The sequence below is a fragment of the Hyperoodon ampullatus genome (genome assembly GCF_949752795.1).
Source record: "Hyperoodon ampullatus genome assembly, chromosome: 14".
NCBI classification, from domain to species: Eukaryota; Metazoa; Chordata; class Mammalia; order Artiodactyla; family Ziphiidae; genus Hyperoodon; species Hyperoodon ampullatus.
The window spans coordinates 43,446,158-43,466,759 of record NC_136927.1 but is presented as its reverse complement, the minus strand read 5'-3'; the positions used below and the strand labels follow the sequence as shown (position 1 = coordinate 43,466,759).

General features: G+C 52.4%; 3 protein-coding genes across 6 annotated transcripts; 2 read left to right on the top strand and 1 right to left on the bottom strand.

Moving 5' to 3' along the window:
• The first annotated feature begins 6 nt into the window (after positions 1-6).
• Positions 7-2,763, top strand: SLX1A (SLX1 homolog A, structure-specific endonuclease subunit). Of its 2 annotated transcripts, XM_079720131.1 has the most exons (6): positions 7-300; positions 842-893; positions 986-1,315; positions 2,180-2,307; positions 2,469-2,556; positions 2,638-2,763. In XM_079720131.1, the coding sequence occupies exons 1-6, from the start codon at positions 113-115 to the stop codon at positions 2,665-2,667; spliced, it is 816 nt and encodes a 271-aa protein (XP_079576257.1). In that variant the 5' UTR covers positions 7-112; the 3' UTR covers positions 2,668-2,763. The 2 variants fall into 2 exon arrangements, with proteins under 2 accessions (XP_079576257.1, XP_079576258.1); XM_079720132.1 differs by lacking the exon at positions 986-1,315.
• Positions 2,764-3,712: 949 nt separating this feature from the next.
• LOC307063753 (sulfotransferase 1A1) lies at positions 3,713-7,109 on the top strand (the record flags this gene model as incomplete). Of its 3 annotated transcripts, none has more annotated exons than XM_079720033.1 (8): positions 3,713-3,924; positions 4,698-4,881; positions 4,988-5,113; positions 5,203-5,300; positions 5,815-5,941; positions 6,046-6,140; positions 6,639-6,819; positions 6,989-7,109. In XM_079720033.1, exons 2-8 carry the CDS (start codon positions 4,734-4,736, stop codon positions 6,991-6,993), a joined length of 780 nt encoding a protein of 259 aa, XP_079576159.1. In that variant the 5' UTR covers positions 3,713-3,924; positions 4,698-4,733. The 3 variants fall into 3 exon arrangements, with proteins under 3 accessions (XP_079576159.1, XP_079576158.1, XP_079576157.1); XM_079720032.1 differs by having other exon boundaries at positions 4,663-4,881; positions 6,948-7,108; XM_079720031.1 differs by having other exon boundaries at positions 3,714-3,924; positions 6,948-7,108.
• A 170-nt stretch (positions 7,110-7,279) lies between these two features.
• Positions 7,280-20,160, bottom strand: SGF29 (SAGA complex associated factor 29). The gene is made up of 9 exons (XM_079719918.1): positions 20,071-20,160; positions 15,639-15,714; positions 14,913-14,985; positions 10,340-10,404; positions 9,292-9,421; positions 9,074-9,220; positions 8,801-8,836; positions 8,530-8,692; positions 7,280-7,477 (listed from the first exon to the last, which is right to left on the bottom strand). Exons 1-9 carry the CDS (start codon positions 20,143-20,145, stop codon positions 7,361-7,363), a joined length of 882 nt encoding a protein of 293 aa, XP_079576044.1. The 5' UTR covers positions 20,146-20,160; the 3' UTR covers positions 7,280-7,360.
• Positions 20,161-20,602: the final 442 nt, after the last annotated feature.

The following is a 20,602-nucleotide window of genomic DNA, read 5'->3' as shown; positions in this document are numbered from 1 at the left end:
AGGGTACCTCGGGATTGCCCCCAAGCGCTTTTTCCGAGATAAGCATCTTGCGGCCCTGGCAACCCAGCTCTCCCCGGGGTCACAGGCCAGAGCAATCAACCCCCAAGTTCCGATGGGCCCCACAGGGGGCGCGGCGAGGCCTGGGCGCTTCTTCGGCGTGTACCTGCTCTACTGCCTGAACCCTCGGCACCGGGGTCGCGTCTACGTAGGGTTCACGGTCAACCCTGCTCGTCGGGTGCAGCAGCACAACGGGGGCCGCAAAAAAGGCGGGGCCTGGCGGACCAGTGGACGCGGGCCCTGGTAAGAGGCAGCGGATCACTGTCAGGAGGAGGGCTTCTAGGAGAAGGCCGGAGCCGGCGGAGGGGAGGCCCGCTGAGAGGGGCGCGGCCGGCGTGGGGGCTGAAAAACAGGGCTGCGGGCGGGGTCCTAGTGACGAGGGTGGGACTGTCGCGGGGGAGAAGGGGTAGTGGGGAGGCGGAGCCCTGTGAGTCTGGGCTGTGGGCCTCAGAGGAGGGGGTTGGGTGGGAAGGGGACTGATGATCTAGGTTTGGTCCACCGACAGGGGGCTTGGTGAACAAGGCTGGGTTGGAATAGAGAAAGCCTGGAAGGGAGAGGAACTGAGGAGGGCGGTTAAATACCTGTGACTGGAGGCGGGGCCTGAGGTTAGCAGGTGCGAGGGGACATACCTCCATGGAGGGGGCAGAGCCTCGTGGGCTAGGCTTGAAGCCAGGTGTGACTCCCCTCTCGGGTAGGACCGGAGACGCATCATGGCGAGGGGATTCGGTTTGACACGGGAAGGGGCGAGGGGCTCACAGGCCGCGCCCCTCATTCTCTTCCCCAGGGAGATGGTGCTCATCGTACACGGCTTCCCCTCCGCAGTGGCCGCCCTTCGGGTAAGAAAAGAGACGGGGGTGCCGGGAGGACGGGCGCTAGGGCTTAGGGCCTTCCCCGGGCGGCCCTGAAGCTCAGTATTCCCCGTCTGCAGTTCGAGTGGGCCTGGCAGCACCCGCAGGCCTCGCGCCGCTTGGCGCACGTGGGTCCGCGCCTGCGCGGTGAGGCCACCTTCGCCTTCCACCTGCGCGTGCTGGCGCACATGCTGCGCGCGCCGCCCTGGGCGCGCCTCCCACTCACCTTGCGCTGGCTGCGCGCCGACTTCCGCCAGGATCTCTGCCCGCCGCCGCCGCCTCATGTGCCGCTGGCCTTCGGGCCTCCGCCGCCCCGGGCCTCAGCCCCGAGGCGCCGCGCAGCTGACACCGAGTCCGAGCTGGAGCACGACGCCGAGACCCGCTGCACCTTGTGCGCGCGCGTGCTCCAGGTAAGACTCTCCACCTGGTCTCCGGGTCAGGGCAGTCTAGGGTTCAGAGGACTCAAGATCAAGCTGTTTCTTGAGGGACTGGGCAGCCCATTGACACCCTTTGGCCAGTCTGCCCCCATCTCTAAAACGGGGATCATAGTGCTTGCGGCCATTCCTCGACGGCAGTATCCTCCTTTCAGGGCCTTTGCCCTTTCCCTTTGACTGGAAGGTTCTTCCCTAGACCTTAACGTCTTGATAAAATGCCACCTTTCCTCCGTGAGGTCTTCCTTGGCTCTCCATCTGAAATTGCTACTCTTTCTTGTACACTTCCCTGGCTTCCTTTAACACTTATTATTGTCTGACATACTGTATATTTTATTTACCTTATTATCAGTTTCTACCCCCACCCCGTTCTAAACTCCACTGGGGCATTTAGTTCCTTTTCACTACTGTAGAACAGGGTCTAGTGCAGAGCAGATGGCCAATAAATATTTAATAAATTAATTGAGATGATGAGTCTGGCTTCTACTGAGCCCTCAGTAAATGTAAGTTGAGCTCTTGCCATTCAGAGATTAAGTGACCTGCCTGAGATTGCTCAGCTTTTAAGGAACTCTACGTCTGGCTGCCCTGCCATGGTGTTATATAATCGCTGCTAACACTCAGAGAAAACTGGCCAGCTTAGTCCCTGTGGGCCAGTATTCTAACGTCTCCGTGCCTCAGTTTCCTCATCTATAAAATACAAATAATAGTATCAATAGCGCATGTCTCATAAGATGGTTTTATGTAAAGTCTTGGAACAGTGTCTGGTCCATAGAAATTCTTCACCATTGCTAGCTACATCATTACTCCCCATTTTCTCTCTTACCTGCGTGCCACCTCTGACAGGATGAAGAAGACCCCCTGTGTTGCCCCCACCCTGGCTGCTCCCTGAGGGCCCATGTGATCTGCCTGGCAGAGGAGTTCCTGCAGGAGGAGCCAGGGCAGCTTCTGCCCCTAGAGGGCCGATGCCCTGGGTGAGTCCAGCACCCCTACTCCAGCCTGGTTTAGCTCTGGGAAGACGGTGCCGAGTTGTCCAAGTCCAGGCCTGGGGTAGTCCTCATCTTAGCACCCAGGTCCTGGCCTGGAGGAGGCTTGTGATCCTGACTCTATCTCCTACCAACCACACCCCTGGTAGCTGTAAGAACTCACTGCTGTGGGGAGACCTGATCTGGCTGTGCCGGATGGGCACCGAGGAGGAAGAGGAGGACTCGGAATTAGAAGAGGTGAGAGGTGGCTTGGGCCCCAGCCTCACGACCCCACCCCACCTCCTGGGCTGCCTTTCACCAACCCTCTTGTCTCCACAGGAACACTGGACCGACATGCTGGAGATCTGATCCTCAGCGTCCCCAACCTCTGCCCACTCCTTTTCTGTGCCACCCCCCGTGGGTCTGGGCAGTTTTTACTTGAGTACAATAAAAAGTCTGAGTTAAGGTACCTTCTGGTGTTTGCTGGGAGGTGGGAGAGTGGGGTAGGAGGCAGAGGCCCTGCCAGTCACTGGGGCCTGAGGAGGACAGAATGGGGAACGGGCACTGGCCCCAGCACGGACCAGCCTCTGAAGTCACATGGTCCTTTGAGGGCTTGGGAGACTCATACCCTGCACACAGAGCCCACCCACCTCTGGTGCCCAGCTTGACTCTGGACTTTAATCCAAACAGTAAGGACAAAGGCCGAGGAGGAGAGGGGGGATGCTGTCCCCCCAAGGGATCCTGTGGCTCTCTAAGCCCCAACTCCTTCTCATCTCTGTCTGCAGAGCCTTGTTCAAACCCACAGAAAGAAAAGCACCTTCTGAGGGCTGTTGTTTTACCAACCATGAGTGAGGCTCCGTGCTGTCCCACGGGAACCGCCTTCACACGGGAGCCATGGAGCTGGGGCTCACTCCCAGGGTTATTCGACTTAAGCATTCTGGCTCTTCCCTATCTTTTGCTGCCTCAAAAAGAGCCTGCCCTGCTCGGCTCCGCCCCAAACTCCATGACCCGGCCCACGCACATCCCTCTGGACTGGCCTCGTGGTCAGAGCCAGAAGTTCCTGGAACAATGTTTGGGCTGCTGGGGGCCTGTGGGCTGCCTTCCACCTGAACCCTTGGCCTCTTCAAGACTGGCCGGGAGCCAGCAGGAGGGTGAGTGTCCCACGTTTACCCTCCACTCCTCTGCCCTTTCTAGACTGGGTCCGTTAGGTAAAGCTGTCTTTTGGCCCCCTTTTCAGGGGTGGAGTTTAGAGGGCAGGTCAGGAGCCAGGATTACAGCTCGAAACACCAAAAAACAAAACTGTTGCACCCTTATGTCTAGTTTCAGCCTTCTATTTTCTACACACTAAACCCACATCTTAGGTTTTCAGGCCCATCTAAGCTTGATTCGAGCTGGGCACTGAGCAGGGTAGCACAGAGGGGCCCTCCCACCCCGAACTGCACCCTTTCCTTCCTGGACAACAGCCAAGTCCCAGTGCTGGCTCCAGATCCCTCCCACTTTGGACCTACAAGACCTTCAGCTCATAGAGCAGTTCTGCCTTCACCATACCACACCCGTTCTAAGCCGCAGCACGCAGCACGCAGAACAGAACGCAGACGTCAGGAGGCCAAAATCCAGAGAAGTCAGGTGAGAGTGAGGTGGTGGGCTGGCTGGGCTGGATCTCCCTCAGCTTGGGCTGCTGGCTCTTATCCTGTCGGTTGATCGTTCTGGTCCAGCTTCTCACACCCTGCCCTTTCCCCATGGATTGCCCATCTCAACCTACAGCCCGGCCTGAATAATCCCCCTCCTCCTCCTTCGCCTCCCACTTCACTGCTCCCTCCCCTCCCCCTCCTCCAGTGAGTCATCAGTTTTGCCCATTCACATACCAGATTCTGGCTTCCCAAACAGTTGCTCAATTGGCTGTGTTTTTCTCCAAGCTGGGGAGGGTAGCTGGGCAAGCAGGGTCTCAGGCCCAACTGGCCTTTTTGGAGTTTTCCAACATATGTGAGGGGCCAGGAGGGGAGCTGAAGGAGGGGACGTCAGGGAGGAGCCCACCAGGATTAGGCCCAGAGGCAAAGCAGGAAGAGAAAGCAAGCTGGGGGCTGGCAGGAAGTTCAGAGAGGCAGGACCTAGAGTGGGTTTTCTCAAGTGCACAATGGAATCCCCTGGAGAGCGTCCAAAAAACTGCTATCTGGGTCCCATCCCCAGAGAGTGTTTTAATTGGTTTGGGATCTTAAAAGCTCTGCAGGCAAATAAAAATGAGCCTGGGTGTGACCCACTGCGTGAGCACTGGATCTGGCTTTGAATCCCAGCCCCACCACTCACTAGCTCTGTGAGCGTGGGCAAGTGGCTCCCTCAGCCTCAGTTTCCTTACCTTAAAGCAAGAATTCAACAGCTGGCACCATTGTGATATTGTTAAGGGAAGGAAGCTACACTCTGGCCCCTGACGTGGCAGCATGGAGCTGGTCCAGGACACCTCCCGCCCGCCACTGGAGTACATGAAGGGGATCCCTCTCATCAAGTACTTTGCAGAGGGGCTGGGGCCGCTGCAGAGCTTCCAAGCCTGGCCCAGTGACCTGCTCATCAGCACCTACCCCAAATCCGGTAGGTGATGAGGGCAACAATGCCTCTCCTGGGCTGCAGTCCCCACCTGGGGCCGGGAAGGGCGTGCCCTCAGCCCTGCTCATCTCCCATTTCCCTCTCTCTCCAGGCACCACCTGGGTAAGCGAGATCCTGGACCTGATCTACCAGGGTGGCGACCTGGAGAAGTGTCAAAGAGCCCCCATCTTCGTCCGGGTGCCCTTCCTTGAGTTCAGGGTCCCTGGGGTTCCCACAGGTATGTGGCGGGGTGCTGGGGGCAAGCATAGCGGAGGGAGGTAGGACTCGGGCTCCAGCTCAGCCGACTTTTCCCTACCTACGGCTTAGGTGCTGAGCTTCTGGAAGATGCACCAGCCCCACGGCTGATCAAGACACACTTGCCCCTGGCTCTGCTTCCACCATCCCTGCTGGATCAGAAGGTCAAGGTGAATGGCAGAGGAAGCCAGGGAAGGAGGCTGCTGGGGCCATCCCAGCTTTGGCCCTACCTTCTGGGAAGGTCTCCTCACCTCCTCCAGCCTGGTCTCATCTTAAGGGAGGCGGGGGGCATCTGCCTGATGGCTCTAGTGGGGTCAGATAATCTGGTGAAAAGGAGACTCCTCTGTGCAGAGTCGGGCTCACAGGCCCGTGGAAGAGGGGCTGGTGGGAATCCAGCATGCCTTGTTCCAAATTCAGGCAGATTGGCATTGAGGGGATTAGATTAGTATAAAATATGGTTTCAGGGACCAGCCCAGGGTTCAGCATCAGAGCAGGGTTCAAGCCCCAGCTCAGTCTCACCCACACCATGGGACTGCAAGTGAGGCAGCCTCTAGACCCGTTTCTCCCTCAGCCAAACCGAGAGGACCTCCCTGGCAAGGATGCTGTGAAGGGTGGGACACCTAGTGCCCGGTGTGCTGTGTGGTGATGGTGCTGGGGTTGGGGGGGGGTCATCTGCCCCTCCAGGTGGTCTACGTTGCCCGCAATGCAAAGGATGTGGCCGTCTCCTATTACCACTTCTACCGCATGGCCACGGTGCACCCTGACCCTGGCACCTGGGACAGCTTCCTGGAGAAGTTCATGGCTGGGGAAGGTGGGGCCGACTCTGGAGGAAGGAAAGGGGTGGGGTGGAGCTGAGGGGCATCAGCTACAACTTATGCCAACCTCTGTGTCCGTGCCCCCTGCCCTTTTCCCCAGTGTCCTACGGGTCCTGGTACCAGCACGTGCGGGAGTGGTGGGAGCTGAGTCACACCCACCCTGTTCTCTACCTCTTCTATGAGGACATAAAGCAGGTGAGACCACCTGCTTCTGCCTCCCTCCATGTCACATGCAGAGAGGCAGGAACCTCACAGTGACCTGCCAGGGCCCTCTCAGCCCCCCTCCCCTATGACAGCCCACAGCCCAGTCCTCCTGGATCCCCTCCGCAGGACTGAGCAGCAGTGCCCCCTTGCAGCAGCGCCCTGTATAGCTCTTATCTCCTAGCGCTCGAGTCAGCAACACGTGCACTCATCCATCAGCTAGTTACTGCTGTTGCTTCTCCTGGGGCCACGGTTATGAAAGAGGACTGTCCCTCCTCTCACCCAACAGGAACCAGACATCTGTAATAAAGGACCACAGGGCAGAAGGCAATCAAACCTGCCCTAGGGAAAGAGGACCAGAGAGTCAAGGAACAGGGTCTGAGGTCTCTAAGCAGAAGTGGCCAGATCCCCACAGGGTTAGAAAGGGGCCTCCCTTCTGTTTGCTCAGCAAGCAATCCAAACCTCCACTGAGGAGCCCCTCTGCTGCTCCAGAACCCCAAAAGGGAGATTCAGAAGATCCTGGAGTTTGTGGGGCGCTCTCTGCCAGAGGAGACCGTGGATCACATCGTCCAGCACACGTCTTTCAAGGAGATGAAGAAGAACCCCATGACCAACTACAGCACCATACCCACCAAAGTCATGGACCACAGCATCTCTGCCTTCATGAGGAAAGGTGAGGGCTGCCCCAGGGAGCGGGCACGGGCATCTGGGGGGAGGGTGGGGGAGCAGCAGCTAGAGCCGCCGTTCAGCCACTTAGGGCCTCCTCTGCGACGGGGACCTCTCTCCTTTCGTCTCTCCCAGGAATCACTGGGGACTGGAAATCCACCTTCACTGTGGCCCAGAATGAGCGCTTTGAAGCCGACTATGCTGCGAAGATGGCAGGCTGCAACCTCCACTTCCACTGGGAGCTGAGTGGTGCTCATCAGGATGAGCGTGAAACAGGCCTCAACAATAAAATCTGATGTGTGTTAAACAGAGCCTCTGCTGGAAGCAAAGGACAAACCTGAGCTGAAAGGGTAAATGCCCACTGGGACCAAATGAGGCCATCTTCCCTGGTGGCCTCCAGCTCGCCCTAGTGGGGAGGGAAGGAAGGGTCTAGAGAAGTAAAACCCAGGAGACATGGACAAGGGAGGAGGAATATTTATTTGATCACAAAATCTTGTGTTGCATCCCCCTTCGAGGGTGTCAGGAGATTGCGAGTCTGCTAGGCTGCTTCACTTTTTCTTGGGCTCCTTACAAGCCACCACGTACCGCTGGGCCACATTGAGGGGAGGGGAGTAACCATCTGCATAGGAGGTGTCTTCAAACAGGACCGAATAGTCATCCTGGGGCTGCAGTAGGGGGCAGACAGGAGTGACTGGTCAGAGACCTCCAGGCGAGGCCCCCCCAAACCTAGATAGACAGGAACCTCTGGCTCGTGGGCCCCCAGCCTCTCCTGTCCTCATAGTCACTCAGGAAGTCTAGACGTTTGAACCTAGTCCCTGTTACTACAGAGCTCTTTCCTCAGCAACAAAGGGACAAGGGTAAGGGATGAAGAGCAGGGAGAAGGGAGACTTGCCACCTACGTGGATGGGCCATAACTGGAGGGTCTGGTACCAGGGAGCCCGTGTTAAAGGGATCAAGGACAGCCTAGAGGGGGACTTCCCTGGTGGCAGAGTGGTTAGGAATCCGCCTGCCAGTGCAGGGGACACGGGTTCGATCCCTGGTTCCGGAAGATCCCACATGCCTTGGAGCAAGCAAGCCCGTGTGCCACAACTACTGAAGCCCGTGTGCCTAGAACCCATGCTCCGCAACAAGAGAAGCCACCGCAATGAGAAGCCCACGCACTGCAACGAAGAGTAGCCCCCGCTTGCTGCAACTAGAGAAAGCCCGCACGCAGCAATGAAGACTCAACGCAGCAAAAAAAAAAAAAGACAGCCTAGAGGGCAGCAGGCAGGTATCCTGGAGGAAGAGGGGAGAACAGCCTTTAAACTACCATCAGGTGATGGGTGACCAGGGCGTCAGCAATGTCAGGAGCTCGAAAGAAAGCAGCTCAGCCACGGAAAGGGCAGTGGTGCAGGAGTCAAGGGTTCCAAAACAGGCCCTGGGCATTGAACTTTACATCTCAGTGCAAAAGCGAGGTTAGACTAGAGTATGCTTCGGGTCCATTCCGCTCAGGGCTTGCTAAGGCTCTGAAGCTTGGAAAGAGGAGGGTTGGCTGGTGCTGCCCTAGAGGGCAGGGCTGTAGGGCAGACTAAGCAGAAGACAAAGGCCGATTTGCAGGACCCTCCTATCTCAGAGAGGCTGTAAGATGAGGAAAAGGGGACGGAAAGTGGGAAGATGTTCCATGACCCAGCTGGTCCCTGTAGTGGGGCCAGCGTCTCTCCCGTGAAGGCTGGCTTACCCGTTGCGGGGGCGTGTGGATCAGGGCACGGTAGAAGCAGGTGGTCTGGGGATACAGGGCCAGCACGAGCTGCTCCTTCTGGAATAAGGCTTCGGGGTCCGTCTCCGGGTTGGCCTTCCACTGGGGCAGTGGGATGATCCGCCGGCGGCTCAGGGTGTGTCTCCTGGTGGGGGCGAGGGGGAGCTAAGGTCAACCCATGGCCAGGGGGGGGCCCCATCCCAGCAGCTTAGCTGCCCCCAGGCTTCCATGGCCCCCCCATGAGCACACTCACTCTTTGCCTTCTTCGTCAATGTCATCTACCTCATACCTGTGGGTAAACAAAAGGAAAGCGGTGGATGCAGGGAGGTGCATAGTCTAAGGGAGCCCCGAGGAAGCGGGGGAGGAGGGCGGGGAAGGGAAGTAGCCCCCGGAGCCCACTGCTTCACACACCATCCCCACCGGCACCCAGGGGAAGCCGCTTTTCTCCCATCTTGCACACGGGTGAGAGTCGGAGCCCAAGTGGGTGTGGTGACAGAAGAGCCCACCGGGCTGGGCGTCCACTCACTTGTTGGTGGCATGGCTGTAACTGACCACCTCGGCCAGGATCCACTGCTCATCCCCATCCACAGCCTTCACCCGGGCAGCCACCTTGTCTCCAGGTTTGGCCACGTAGTCCCCAGAAGCTGGAATGGCCCCACAGAGGGGCGGGGGCCTGAGGGTGGAATAAAATGTCACTTCCAGTCCCTTCCTTGCCAGCGCCCCCAGCCCTGGGCCCGCCCTCACTTGTCACCAGGCTTCCCGATCCACAGGGGCAGGGTCATGGCTGACTGCTGCAGCAGGGTCATCAGCACCCCCCTGCGCATGGTCTTCCGAGGGGGCTCCGAGTCATTGTACAGGCCCGCGATCTTGGCCGCTGTGGGAAAGAAGTGAGCCCTTGAGACACCAGGGACAGGGTGCCCGCCCCCAGGCCCACCCTAGCCTGCCTGCATCGGGCTGTCAGAGCTCAGCCTGCAGCCCCACCGCCCAAGTTAGCACCAAGGGCCCAGGTGCCATCCTGCCCCTTCCACCAGATGCCCACAGTCAGACCGCCCAGATGGTGAGACACCAGGAGGGTGGATACCCTAGGGAGAGGGAACTAGAAAGGGCAAAAGCTGGGATTCTGGGGTGCTGGTCACGTTCTATTTCTTGATCTGGGTGCTGGTTACATCCGTTTTGTTCAGTTAGTGAAAGTTTTGGTGAACTGTATGTCCACTTACGTGTACTTTTCTATGAATATATGTTGTAATTCAACAAAAAGTTTAAAAAACAAACTCTCAAATGTGGACAGACCCCTGACCTCCTCAGGCATGGTTCAACACACCCAGCCACTTCATACAAACCCAGCTGGCAGTGTGACAGCATTTTTGATGGGTGAGGAGTTGCACACGGGGGGTTCACTGGGGCAAGAGAGGTGGGAAAGCCACAGCAGCCTGAGGGATCTCCTGGAAGCCAGCGCCTCGTGTAGGTAAACTCCATGTGGAAGGCTGGCTTCAAGACACCCAGGGTGCAGCTCTGGTTCTCCTCACAGCAAGAAATGGGAGGGGGCGGCAGTAGGAAGGAGGGAGGTGACTGACCCAGACAGAGGGAGCAGGGGAATCAGCGTGGTCTGCAGGGAGCTCTGGGGATGACCCCCATTCCCTTCCCAACCCCAGGCTGCCCAGGCGCTTCTCTGTCAGAAGCCCCTGGGAACAATCCCACCGGACTGAGGTCACAGGCTCCCCTACAGGGAGACCTGACTGCTGCCCTCACTCCGCCTGGTCCAGGAATGCAGGCCTGGTCGTCTCCAACTCACCAATCCGCCTCTCTTCCAACAGAGACTTGATTTCCGCAATCTTATCTAGGGCTTTCCGGAGGATGCTGAGGGCAGGGAGAAGGGAAAGAAGAGGTCTGGATGAAGCACAAAGCGCAGACTTCCTTTTCTCATTACGGCAGGCTGGCTAGCTCAGACCAACCCTGATGCTGGAAACTATAAACCCTAAGCACGTGTTTTTTAATCCTAAAAGCATAAAAGAACTGATGAGGCAAGAGGAGGTGGCAGGCCAAAAAACCTAAGAGGGTCCTGGAGAGGTAAGCAAAGCAGAGAGCTGCCTTGGCCGGAGTGCATCCGACAAATCCTGAAGAAGTGTTGCTGGGTGCCAGCAGACTCTAACAACCTCTTGTGATTCGGAGGACAGAAGTTAAAACTTGGGGTCTGCCCTAGTGGCACCTGTAAAAGAGACACTCCAGAGGACTGTGGGGAGTTGTCTCGGCTCAGAGCAGGGCTGGGGGTGGAGGGAACTCATCCCTGAAAGACTGCAGCCCCAGGAAACCTCTGGAGTTCGATTACGGGGGTTCCAGGGTGGCTGGGACCCAAGCAACCTGGCAGAAGTGCACACAAATCCTTGCGGGAAGAAGGCGGCTTTATCCTAGACCTTCGGGAACCTCCCCCAAAGAATATCTCAACAACAATAAGCAGCAGAGAAGCCACTTCAGGTCATTTATTCTCTAGCACATTCCTCTAGCAAACCTTTAGTAAATGACCACGTGTTTCTGAAGGCCTTGGTTCAGACCCATGAGAACACAGCACAGTAGTGTCACAGGAGGTGTCCCAAAGGGTGTGACTCTTGTGGACTCATCAGGCAAAGAAAGGCCAGAAGATCGGGCAAGGGGCAGCCTTGGCAGAGGGAACTGTGCAAACCAAAGCAGGGAGGGATGAACACCATGCTGACAGGCTTGAAGCACTGAAGCTCAGAGTGGCTGGTGTCGGACGCCAGGATGACTCAGCCAGAGCCACCTCGTGCTTGTGAGTGAGCACTGGGACACGGGGCAATCAGGCTTCCAGGAAAGCAGAGGAGGAGTAAAAGCCAGCAGGCCAAAGGGAACTTGCAAAGTCTGATCATTGGTGCTGGGCCTGTTTGGAGGACATCCTTTTACATAGTATGTCTAAGCTGTATTCTGTGAGATATTAATGGAGTGGTTCTCAACCCTAGATGGACATCAGAATGCCCTGGGGAGCTTTTTAAAAAGAATCCCAATTGCTTTAAGTAAGAGTCATCAACAGATGCCAAAACTAGTGGGTCTGATGTGAAACGGGATATGTACATAGTCTCCAGGTATCTCTCATAAGATACTTATTAATCACACAATGGAAAACAGCAATAACTTGACACAGGAGAAACCTGGAAGAGCCCACCTTAACCAGTGGGAGTCTTTCTGCCTTCTAATATGATGACGGAGGACATCACTTCCATGCTATTACTTCCAAAAGCATAAAACCTGAACCTAATCATGGGGAAACATCAGACAAACCCAACTGAGGGACATTCCACACTGGCCTATAATCTTCAAAATGTCAAGGTCAGGAAAAGCAAAGACAGCCTGGGAACTGTTCCAGATTGGAAGAGACCAGAGAGACATGAAAACTAAACACAGTGCTGACCTGCACTATAAAAATGTTCTGTTCTTTTGCTATAAAGGTCATCAGTGGACAGTGATGAGATCTGAATAAGATCTGTAGATCAGTTAATAGTTTTATACCTGTAATTTCCTGATTTTGAGAAATGTACCGTGGTTGTTTAGGTTTTTAGGTTTTTAGGAAATGCTGACTGATGTATTTAGAGGTCAAGAGGCATCATGCATCATGTCTGCAACATAAATGATTCAGAAAAAAAAAGATTCTAAATACATATATAGAGAGAGAGTGATAAAGCAAATGTGGTGAAAATACATTTCTGTAAGTCTGAAATTATGTAGAAAGTTAACACCAATGCATGAACTCCACCCCAGTTAAAGCAGAACCTCTGGGCGCCGCCAGACTTGAGAACCAGTGTGTAAATGTATTCCACTGTCAAGTAAGTTTGTGAAATACTGAGTTAAAGAAATTGCTGTTGCAGAACTTGGCAGAGCCTTCAATACTTTAATACTGCAGTACTTTAATACTTCAGTACTTTAATTTGCATTGTGAACCTCTAAGGAGAGGAATGTAATATTCCATTTCCTAAAGTTACTGAAGTTCCACTGTAGAGATCTGAGGAAACAATGTTTTAAGATCATTTACTATTTAAAGAGCAGTTTTCTGGAGCTGAAACTTCTCCATCTCAGAACCATAGAGGCTTCAGGTCAACTAGGATGACCACCCAGCAAAGCGTGGGTCCCTACCTTCTGGGAGGCAACCTGCCAGCCTATCAGCAACCCTCAGGGATGGTGCCATCCCAAGAGCCTCACTTCACCTGGGACAGCAGAGGAAACGCCTTTTGCTGGCTGACCTTCCTTTGAAGGGTCCTCAGCCAAGAACCCTGAGCCTTAACCTCCCTCCCCCGCCAAACCCAGCACCCCTCCCCAACCATTCGTAAGGGGCTAAATGGCGTGGGCTCTTTAAAGTAATCCAATACTGCTGCATACCAATACACAGTAATTATTTGATTAGGGTGAAAAATAATTCCTTGTGGGCCTTCTCTCCTGTGCCCTCACAGAGCTGCACCTGGAGAAGTGCCTTCTGAACCAATGTTAGAAAATATCTTGTTCCCACCCAGAATGGCTACCCGTCTCCACTGGAACACGGAAAGTGACATCTTTGATCTGTTTCCCTTTGACTCCTGCTGCTAAAAGAGATGATTGTTAAATGAAGACACAGGGGTTCCTTTCTGTTTTCTGCAAAAGCAGGAGGAGGAAAACCAGCCAGGACTGGATAGAAGGAACAGCGAAGCATCACAGGCTTGGACTAGCTCATGAAGCAGGCTCTTGGCGCCTCTTCATTTTCCCAAGAGGTTTAATGCAAATATTTAGAAGATGAGCTGATAGGTGCTGCAGCACCTGGGTCAGTGCCACAGGCACACACAGTACCATGTTTTCCCCACCCAGACGCGGAGCTCCCTGCGGGTAGGGGTGGCATCTTATCTGTCTCACCCACTCTCCTGTTCCCAGCATGGTATCTGGAGGTGAGGACACCTTATTTGTTGTTCAGTGAATGAACGTATGAAGGTCTGAGAGTCTGAAAAAGTGAAATGACAGCAGAACTGCAAGGGACCTGCACTTATGAAACAAGCTTTAAGTGTTAAACTCTGGTTAAGTCAACGCCAGAGAAGAGCTCACACCAGCTGGTTGCAGAAGCAGCCGCCTCACTCTGCCGGCAGTTAAGCTGGGAAGGGAAAGTCTGCTTTTTACTTTCAAATGAGCGTTGAGTCACTCTGACTTATACAAGCCAAACTCCAGACCCACTAATGGGAAAGGGCCCAACTATGGCTACCCGATGAATCTGCAAATCAAGGAGAAGATGGGGGTGGGGAAGGCTGGGCTGGAAAGCCAAGCAAGCAACACCTCCAACCAGAATTCACCGTGTCCCCTTCCCTCCAGTCGGCCCCACCCTTTTGTTCTCTTCCCACCCTGGCAAAGGGAGCCCCATCAAACCCCTTTGTTCAAGCTAAAAACCTTGGAAATCTTCTCTCCCAACTCGTCCTCCAGTTTGATCTCAGAACCCACCCTTGTTTCTCTATCCCCACTGCCATTGTCTCAGCTCAACTCCGTCACTATCTCTTGCCTGGTCTCCAAACTAGCCTTGAATCTCACCCAGTCTGCTCTCCGTGCGGCAGCCAGGGGTTTCTCTCCTGCTCTTACGTCGTCTTTGGCTCGGTATGGCCTCCAAGATAACGTCCAGGTATTGGAGGTCTTCCACATCCTGCCCTCCCCTCCCCCAGCCATGCAAGGACTAGTTCTCATTCCCCAAATGCGCTCCTCCATGGCCCTGGCACACTCTGTCCTCCGCTTGGGCTCTCTGACTTGTCTGCCTACCCATCCCCAGCTCACGTTTCTCCTCCCCACTGAGAGGGTCTCAGATCCCCAGGCACAGTGAACACCATCTCGGCTGGCCCACCAACTACACTGTCCTGTAACTTTTTTAGGGTGTCTCTCTTTCTGGACTGCTTGCCCTTGAAGGCAGGATCTCACTATCCTTGTGTCTCTCTATGGAGACTGCCCAACACCAGGCATAACCATGGGTTATGGTCAAAAGAGTTTGAAAAATACTGGTATTAGGCACTTCATGTGCATTATCCCATTTTATGCTGACAATTCTACAGGTAGTTATTATCTCTGTTTTAATGACGGAGTAACTGAGTCTCAGCTGAAATGACTGCCCAAGGTCAAGTGACTAGAAAAAGGCATCACTGGGATTTGAGCCACACCTTTCTGCCATCTATAAAAGAGCAGGGCCAGGGAATAGAGGCCAGAGTGGGCTCTAGGGAAAGTGGGCCCTAAAGGAGAAGCTGGGGAGTCAGAATCTGCTTATCCGTGGGAGGAGAGGCAGGCTGGGGCTATGGTCCACAGGCTCCTACAGCCCAGCACCTGGATGAGGAGGGGAGGCGATGGCAGGGCAGTGGGACGGTACTCACTTGCACTCAGCCTCTGCATCGGCCTTGGCGGTTGTATAGAGGCCACGCAGCTTTGTCCGGTAATAGGGAGAGACTGCAGAATAAACAAAGGGAGAAAGACGCATGGGTGAGGGGCAGCCGGCAGCAATGTGGCACTGCTTCCAGTCCGCCGGAATCAGACTCTGGGAGGCACTGAGGGGCCATGGGCTGAGGGATGAGCTTTACTAGCTCAGAAGTGCCCCCCGAGGCTGATACCTCCATGTTCACATTTTCATATGGTACAGATGCCATCACAACATCTAGGAGAGGACTCTCCAACCTATGCCAGAGTGTGACGCACGCAAACAGAAAACAATTCTCCAAGCTCCTCAGAGTTGGAAAGCACCAGTCCGGGAGACTGACCTCAGGGCATGTGCAGGGCACACAAGTAGGGAAGCTCTAGAAAATGCCGGCTAACTGGGGGGTCCTGTGCACTGTAAGGGGGTTCCCGAGATGCAGCGTCATTTCCTGACTTCCCAGTCCTCAGAGTTGGGGGATTTTAAGGTCCCTTAGTGGCTAGGCAGTCTGTCATCTGTCTCCTGGGTCATCTTAGGTCACCCAGCCTAAGGGAAAACTGTCCCTCAGGGCTAGGGAGCAAGCAGTTCATTTTGGATTAGGCAGATACATGCAAAAGTCCCTTTCGAAAATGATGACCGCCATGTTCCCAGTTTTGGCCCACTCCTTTCTCTCCCGAGCCCAGCTACTCACTCTTGTTCTCTGTCTGCATCCGCTCGTGGGTCTTTTGGATGTTCACTAAGTTGTGTTCGCTCCTCGAACGCTCTTCCTGCAGGACGAGGTCAACAGGACATGAGGGGAGGCCCTTCATCCTGCTGTGGCAACTACCCTGCAGCCCAGGCCAGAGGCCCCATAAATATGACCCTCATTTTGTAAATCCAACTTCCAAATCCGTAAGTTTAAAAGCATTTTTCCCCCTGACTAATGCAAAAGCAATACAAAAGGCATTAAAGTTAACTTACAAGTTATACATTTAATGACTCTCCTTTATCAAAAAGACAAACTGATCCACAGATTCAAAGCAATCCCCATCAAAATTCCAGCTGACTTCCCTGCAGAAATTGACAAGCTGATCCTCAAGTTTATATGGAAATTCAACTGACCCAGAATAGTCAAAACAATCTTAAAAAAAAAAAAAAAAAAAAAAAAAACACTGGAGGACTCATGTTTCCCAATTTCGAAATTTCCTACAAAGCTGCAGTAGTCAAATGGTGTGATACTGCCATATAGGTCAACGGAACAGAATTGAGAGTCTAGAAATTAACACATGTATCTATGATCAATTCATCTGGGGAAGCGGGGTAGGTAAGGATGCTGATACAATTCTTCCCCACATCAGTGGTCCTGGGACCAGGGCTGCAAATGAAGATGCCGGAAGCAGGGATGATTCCTAAGGAAGAAATTGTAACTATACCTTTTAACCTTTATGTCAGAATTTCTAAGTGCCTGAGGGGGTAGGTACTTTCACCCCACCTGGCAAAATGGAGTTAACAGTGAACGCAGCTATAATGCCTAGTAGTGAAAACAGCCCACTAGTTCCATACCTAAGTAACCCTACCTTACATGAATGGGAATGGACGGGGGCCGGGGTGGGGATAGGGGGAGAGTCGGAGGAAGGTGAGGCACTTGCTAGACTAGTGTTGTGGCTGGCAATCAGGACCAGCACGGTGGCCGAGCCTAATGTCCTTCGAAGGTAGAAAAATCTGGGTAAAAATCAATGACAAATGCAGAGAAGGAGAAAGAGTAACCGAGGGTAAAAGAATGAATAAATGGGTTATGCAATGATGGAAATTCAGTATTACATTAATACCTGAGAGAGGCTCAGAGCAAGAGAATAACATTGACTCTTAACTCAGTCATACCAGATGCCCTGAAGGTGACGCTGTGTGTCTGCCAAGACCACCTCCGCTTTTAGACCCTGACAAAGTCAAATGGAAGCCTGAAAACCCTCTGAGAGACATTTTGGTTATACAGTATGATGATAAACTACACAAACTGTTGACGACTGACTGGAATTCTAGTAATGTGCCAGTATCTTTTTTTCTTTATCTTCAAAATTTTATTAATAAACTATTTTTAGAGCAGTTTTAGGTTTACAGAAAAATCACGCAGGTAGAAGACAGAGTTCCCATATACCTGCTTTCCCCTGCACAGCTTCACCTATTACTAACATCTTGCATTAGTGTGGAACATTTGTTACAATTACTGAACCAATATTGATAATTATTATTAACTAAAGTCCATAGATCACATTAAGATTCACTTTTTGTGTTTTACATTCTATGGGTTTTTTTTTTTTTTTTTTTTTTGCGGTACGCGGGCCTCTCACTGTTGTGGCCTCTCCCGTTGTGGAGCACAGGCTCCGGAAGCGCAGGCTCAACGGCCATGGCTCACGGGCCCAGCTGCTCCGCGGCATGTGGGATCTTCCCGGACCGGGGCACAAACCCGTGTCCCCTGCATCGGCAGGCGGACTCCCAACCACTGCGCCACCAGGGAAGCCCCATTCTATGGGTTTTGACAAATGCAAAATGTAACGTGTCCACCGTTACGGTATCATACAGAATAGTTTCACCTCCCTTAAAAATCCCCTGTGCTCCCCCTATTCAGCCCTCCCTCCCTCTAAGCCCTGCACAATCACTGATCTTTTTATTCTCTCTATAGATTTGCCTTTTCCATATTGTCATATAGTTGGAATCATACAGTATAGAAAACCTTTCAGACTGGGTTTCACTTAGCAATATGTGTGCCAGAATCTTCTGACTCTTATTTTTCAGGTCACATTCCACTACAAAGGATACCATTTGGAAAGGAATCTCTGGAAACTGCTCCCATTGGGTTGTATGGCGGCTCCCAGCAGACTGATCATTGTGTCACTACAAGCCTGGATGATGGGATGCTTAGAAAGGTCCCTGGTTATAATGGACACGATATGCCACAGCATGCTTGCACAAATACATATCATCCTTGTCTTTGTGAAGGAAAAGCAAGTAAAAACAATAGGGGAAAAGTGGGTTTCTGACAGGATTAGAGCAGTAGGCACATGGTGGGTCCAAATTCCCCTGGGGAACAGCCCCATCCCCCACTCCCCTAGACGAGGAAGGTTTTGAGAGGCCTAAGAGGCCATATGATATACTTAGGCTAAATTACATCTAGGTGCGACTACCACTCATCTAACTCTAGTATGGGGCACCCAACATTTTTGGGTACAAAATATGTATCCTAACTGCAGTACCCAGGCCATTGGTACACAATGGAAACAAAATGCATGGTGGAGTAAGCAACATTGGCCCATAGACAGAAAAAGGCTTTAGGGGACATAGGTACTGTTGTGTTCATTGTGGGGCAAGCTGAACTCATTTTCAATGAGAAGCAGCAATCAGGGGGAAAAGACTGTTGATTAGAATAAACGAACAGAAGTGAGTTCTCTCCTAGGAGGAAGGCAAGGGATGGGAGTCAGCCTGGAAAGGTGATGAGGCTTTAGTGAAGTGGTTCAGGCCAACCCAACAGGTAATGTGGATAGTTCTAGGACCCACCTGTTGCTGGGAAAGGGCTTGCACCTTGACCCACCAGGGTTTCTTGACTATTTTAAAATGGATAATAGTTTAATAAGTAGCCATGAGCAGCGGCCCTCCATCCTAGCTGCTGAGCCCCAAGGGGCACACTTATGGGAATTTTGTGGACCTCTAAACCTATGGAAGCCCTCAAGGGGCATGTGCAATTTACATCAATGCACCATGACTACCCTTGACCCAAGAATAGATCAAAATAAGACATATCCTGAAGTCCAGTTAGCAGAGGTAGGACTTGTACTCTGAATACTACCTGTGTCCTCCCCATAGGAGGGAGGTGGACTCTGCTATACAACAGTATGCAATGGAAACCAATCTCAATATGAGCCTGAGCTGAGACAGAGTGACTGGCTTTATCCCCAGCTGACTTGGAACCCAGAAATAACTGAATCATGGCCAACTGTAATAAAGCCTGTCCGTAATAAAATCTGGTAAATGGGCAGGGCCAATTCTGTTGCAAAGGCCTAACAAATAGCTCTGTAATTCTTACTGATTTGTTCCGTAATGAAACTGAATTTTACCATGAACACACTTCAATATGGTGGAACACACTGGCACTGTTGGTAAGATTCAACTACCTTATGTAAGTCAGTCATAGGATAATACTGATATTGATGACCAAATGTATTGGAAGATTGAGTCAAAGTCTTCTGAGAATGTAATGCTGATGGAAAATGACTGGCCTGAGGAAGAACTGGATTTAACTCACCATCAGCTAATTTCTATGCTAAACAGTTTCACACAAATTTATCATAAGGTACAGATGGTGGTAGATGAAGGAGAAAAACAGGTAATCAAATTAGTACAAAAATATGAAAGTGTATGTAATGGCTCTATAGGACAGAGTAGTTGTTTCTTTAAGTCTATCCCTACCCTATAAGGATTCCTGCAAATGTTAGGCATATTTATCCTGATACTATTGCTGTATCTGTTATATAAATGCTATACTAAAGGTAAATGCTCAAATGACTGTTTTGCTGTAACAGAGCCTAGGCCAAGGGCCAGGGGGGTGGCAGGTGCAGTTAAAGACCAATTCAGCAGGCCTGGGTTTTCAAATACTACACATTCCAAAAAAAGGGTTGGCCCTTGACCAGCTCTTAGTAGATAACCTCTAAACATGCTTGGAATATCTTGCCTGATAAGAGTATCTCTGTTTACCTGAGGTGGAGGCACAAGGAGAATGACTGCTATTGGGTACAGGGCATTTTTGTCAGGTGATGAAAATGTTCTGAAATTGATCATGGTGATGGTTGCACAACTCTGAATACTGATTCAAATTGGACTGTACACCTTAAATGGGTGAATTGTATGGTATGTGAATTATACCTCTCAATATAGCTGTTACTAAACAAAATGAATCATGATATCCTGCACATGACAGAAAATCCAATAGGAATGGAAGTCATACCCTACATTCTCCTTCTCCTCCCACCTTCATTACATCACCGTGGTTCCTGCATGTCCAATCTCTTTGAACACAACCACCCCCGCCCCCTCCACAGCTCAGCATCACAGCCCACGTTCCCCTCTAGGAGTAGAGGGCTGTGGATTTTTACCTGAGTTTGCTTGATCAGCTGATGGAGCTCTGTGAGCAGTTCTGCAATGCGGGAATCAGCAGACACGAGGGCCATGGTGTGGTATACGGGGGCGCCTGGGGTAGAGGGGGAGCAGAAGAGAGCCTTGTTAGTGGCTGTTGTGGGTTAAACCATTCTCCTGAAAGACATGCTGAAGTCCTAACCTCTGGTACCTCTTACTTGGAAACAGGGTCTTCGCAGATGTAATTAAGATATATGTTAAGATGAAGTCACACTGGAGTAGGGTGGGCCTTAATCCAACATGACTGGTGTCCTCATAAGAGAAGAAACAGAGACACACATACAGAGAATGCCAGGTGGAGAGACAGACACACACAGAGGGAAGACAGCCATGTGACAGACGCAGAGAGAGAGTGCAGTTATGCAGCTGCAAGCCAAGGAATATCAAGGATTGCTGACAACCACTAGAAGCTGGGAGAGAGGCACGGAACATACTCTCCTTCTGGGCACCCAAGAAGGAACCCACCCTTGATTCTGGAACTAATACAACCCC

What these genes read in the sequence shown, in the direction of transcription:
- SGF29 (XM_079719918.1), bottom strand. Translation starts at nt 20,145, where the DNA reads ATGGCCCTCGTGTCTGCTGATTCCCGCATTGCAGAACTGCTCACAGAG. An exon ending in ATTGACGAAGAAGGCAAAGA is followed by an intron (nt 8,693 to 8,800) that starts GTGAGTGTGCTC and finishes CGCCCCCACCAG; the next exon opens with GAGACACACCCTGAGCCGCC. An exon ending in TCCACACGCCCCCGCAACGG is followed by an intron (nt 7,478 to 8,529) that starts GTAAGCCAGCCT and finishes CCCCTACTGCAG; the next exon opens with CCCCAGGATGACTATTCGGT.
- SLX1A (XM_079720131.1), top strand. Translation starts at nt 113, where the DNA reads ATGGGCCCCACAGGGGGCGCGGCGAGGCCTGGGCGCTTCTTCGGCGTG. An exon ending in ACCAGTGGACGCGGGCCCTG is followed by an intron (nt 301 to 841) that starts GTAAGAGGCAGC and finishes TCTCTTCCCCAG; the next exon opens with GGAGATGGTGCTCATCGTAC. An exon ending in CTAGAGGGCCGATGCCCTGG is followed by an intron (nt 2,308 to 2,468) that starts GTGAGTCCAGCA and finishes CACCCCTGGTAG; the next exon opens with CTGTAAGAACTCACTGCTGT.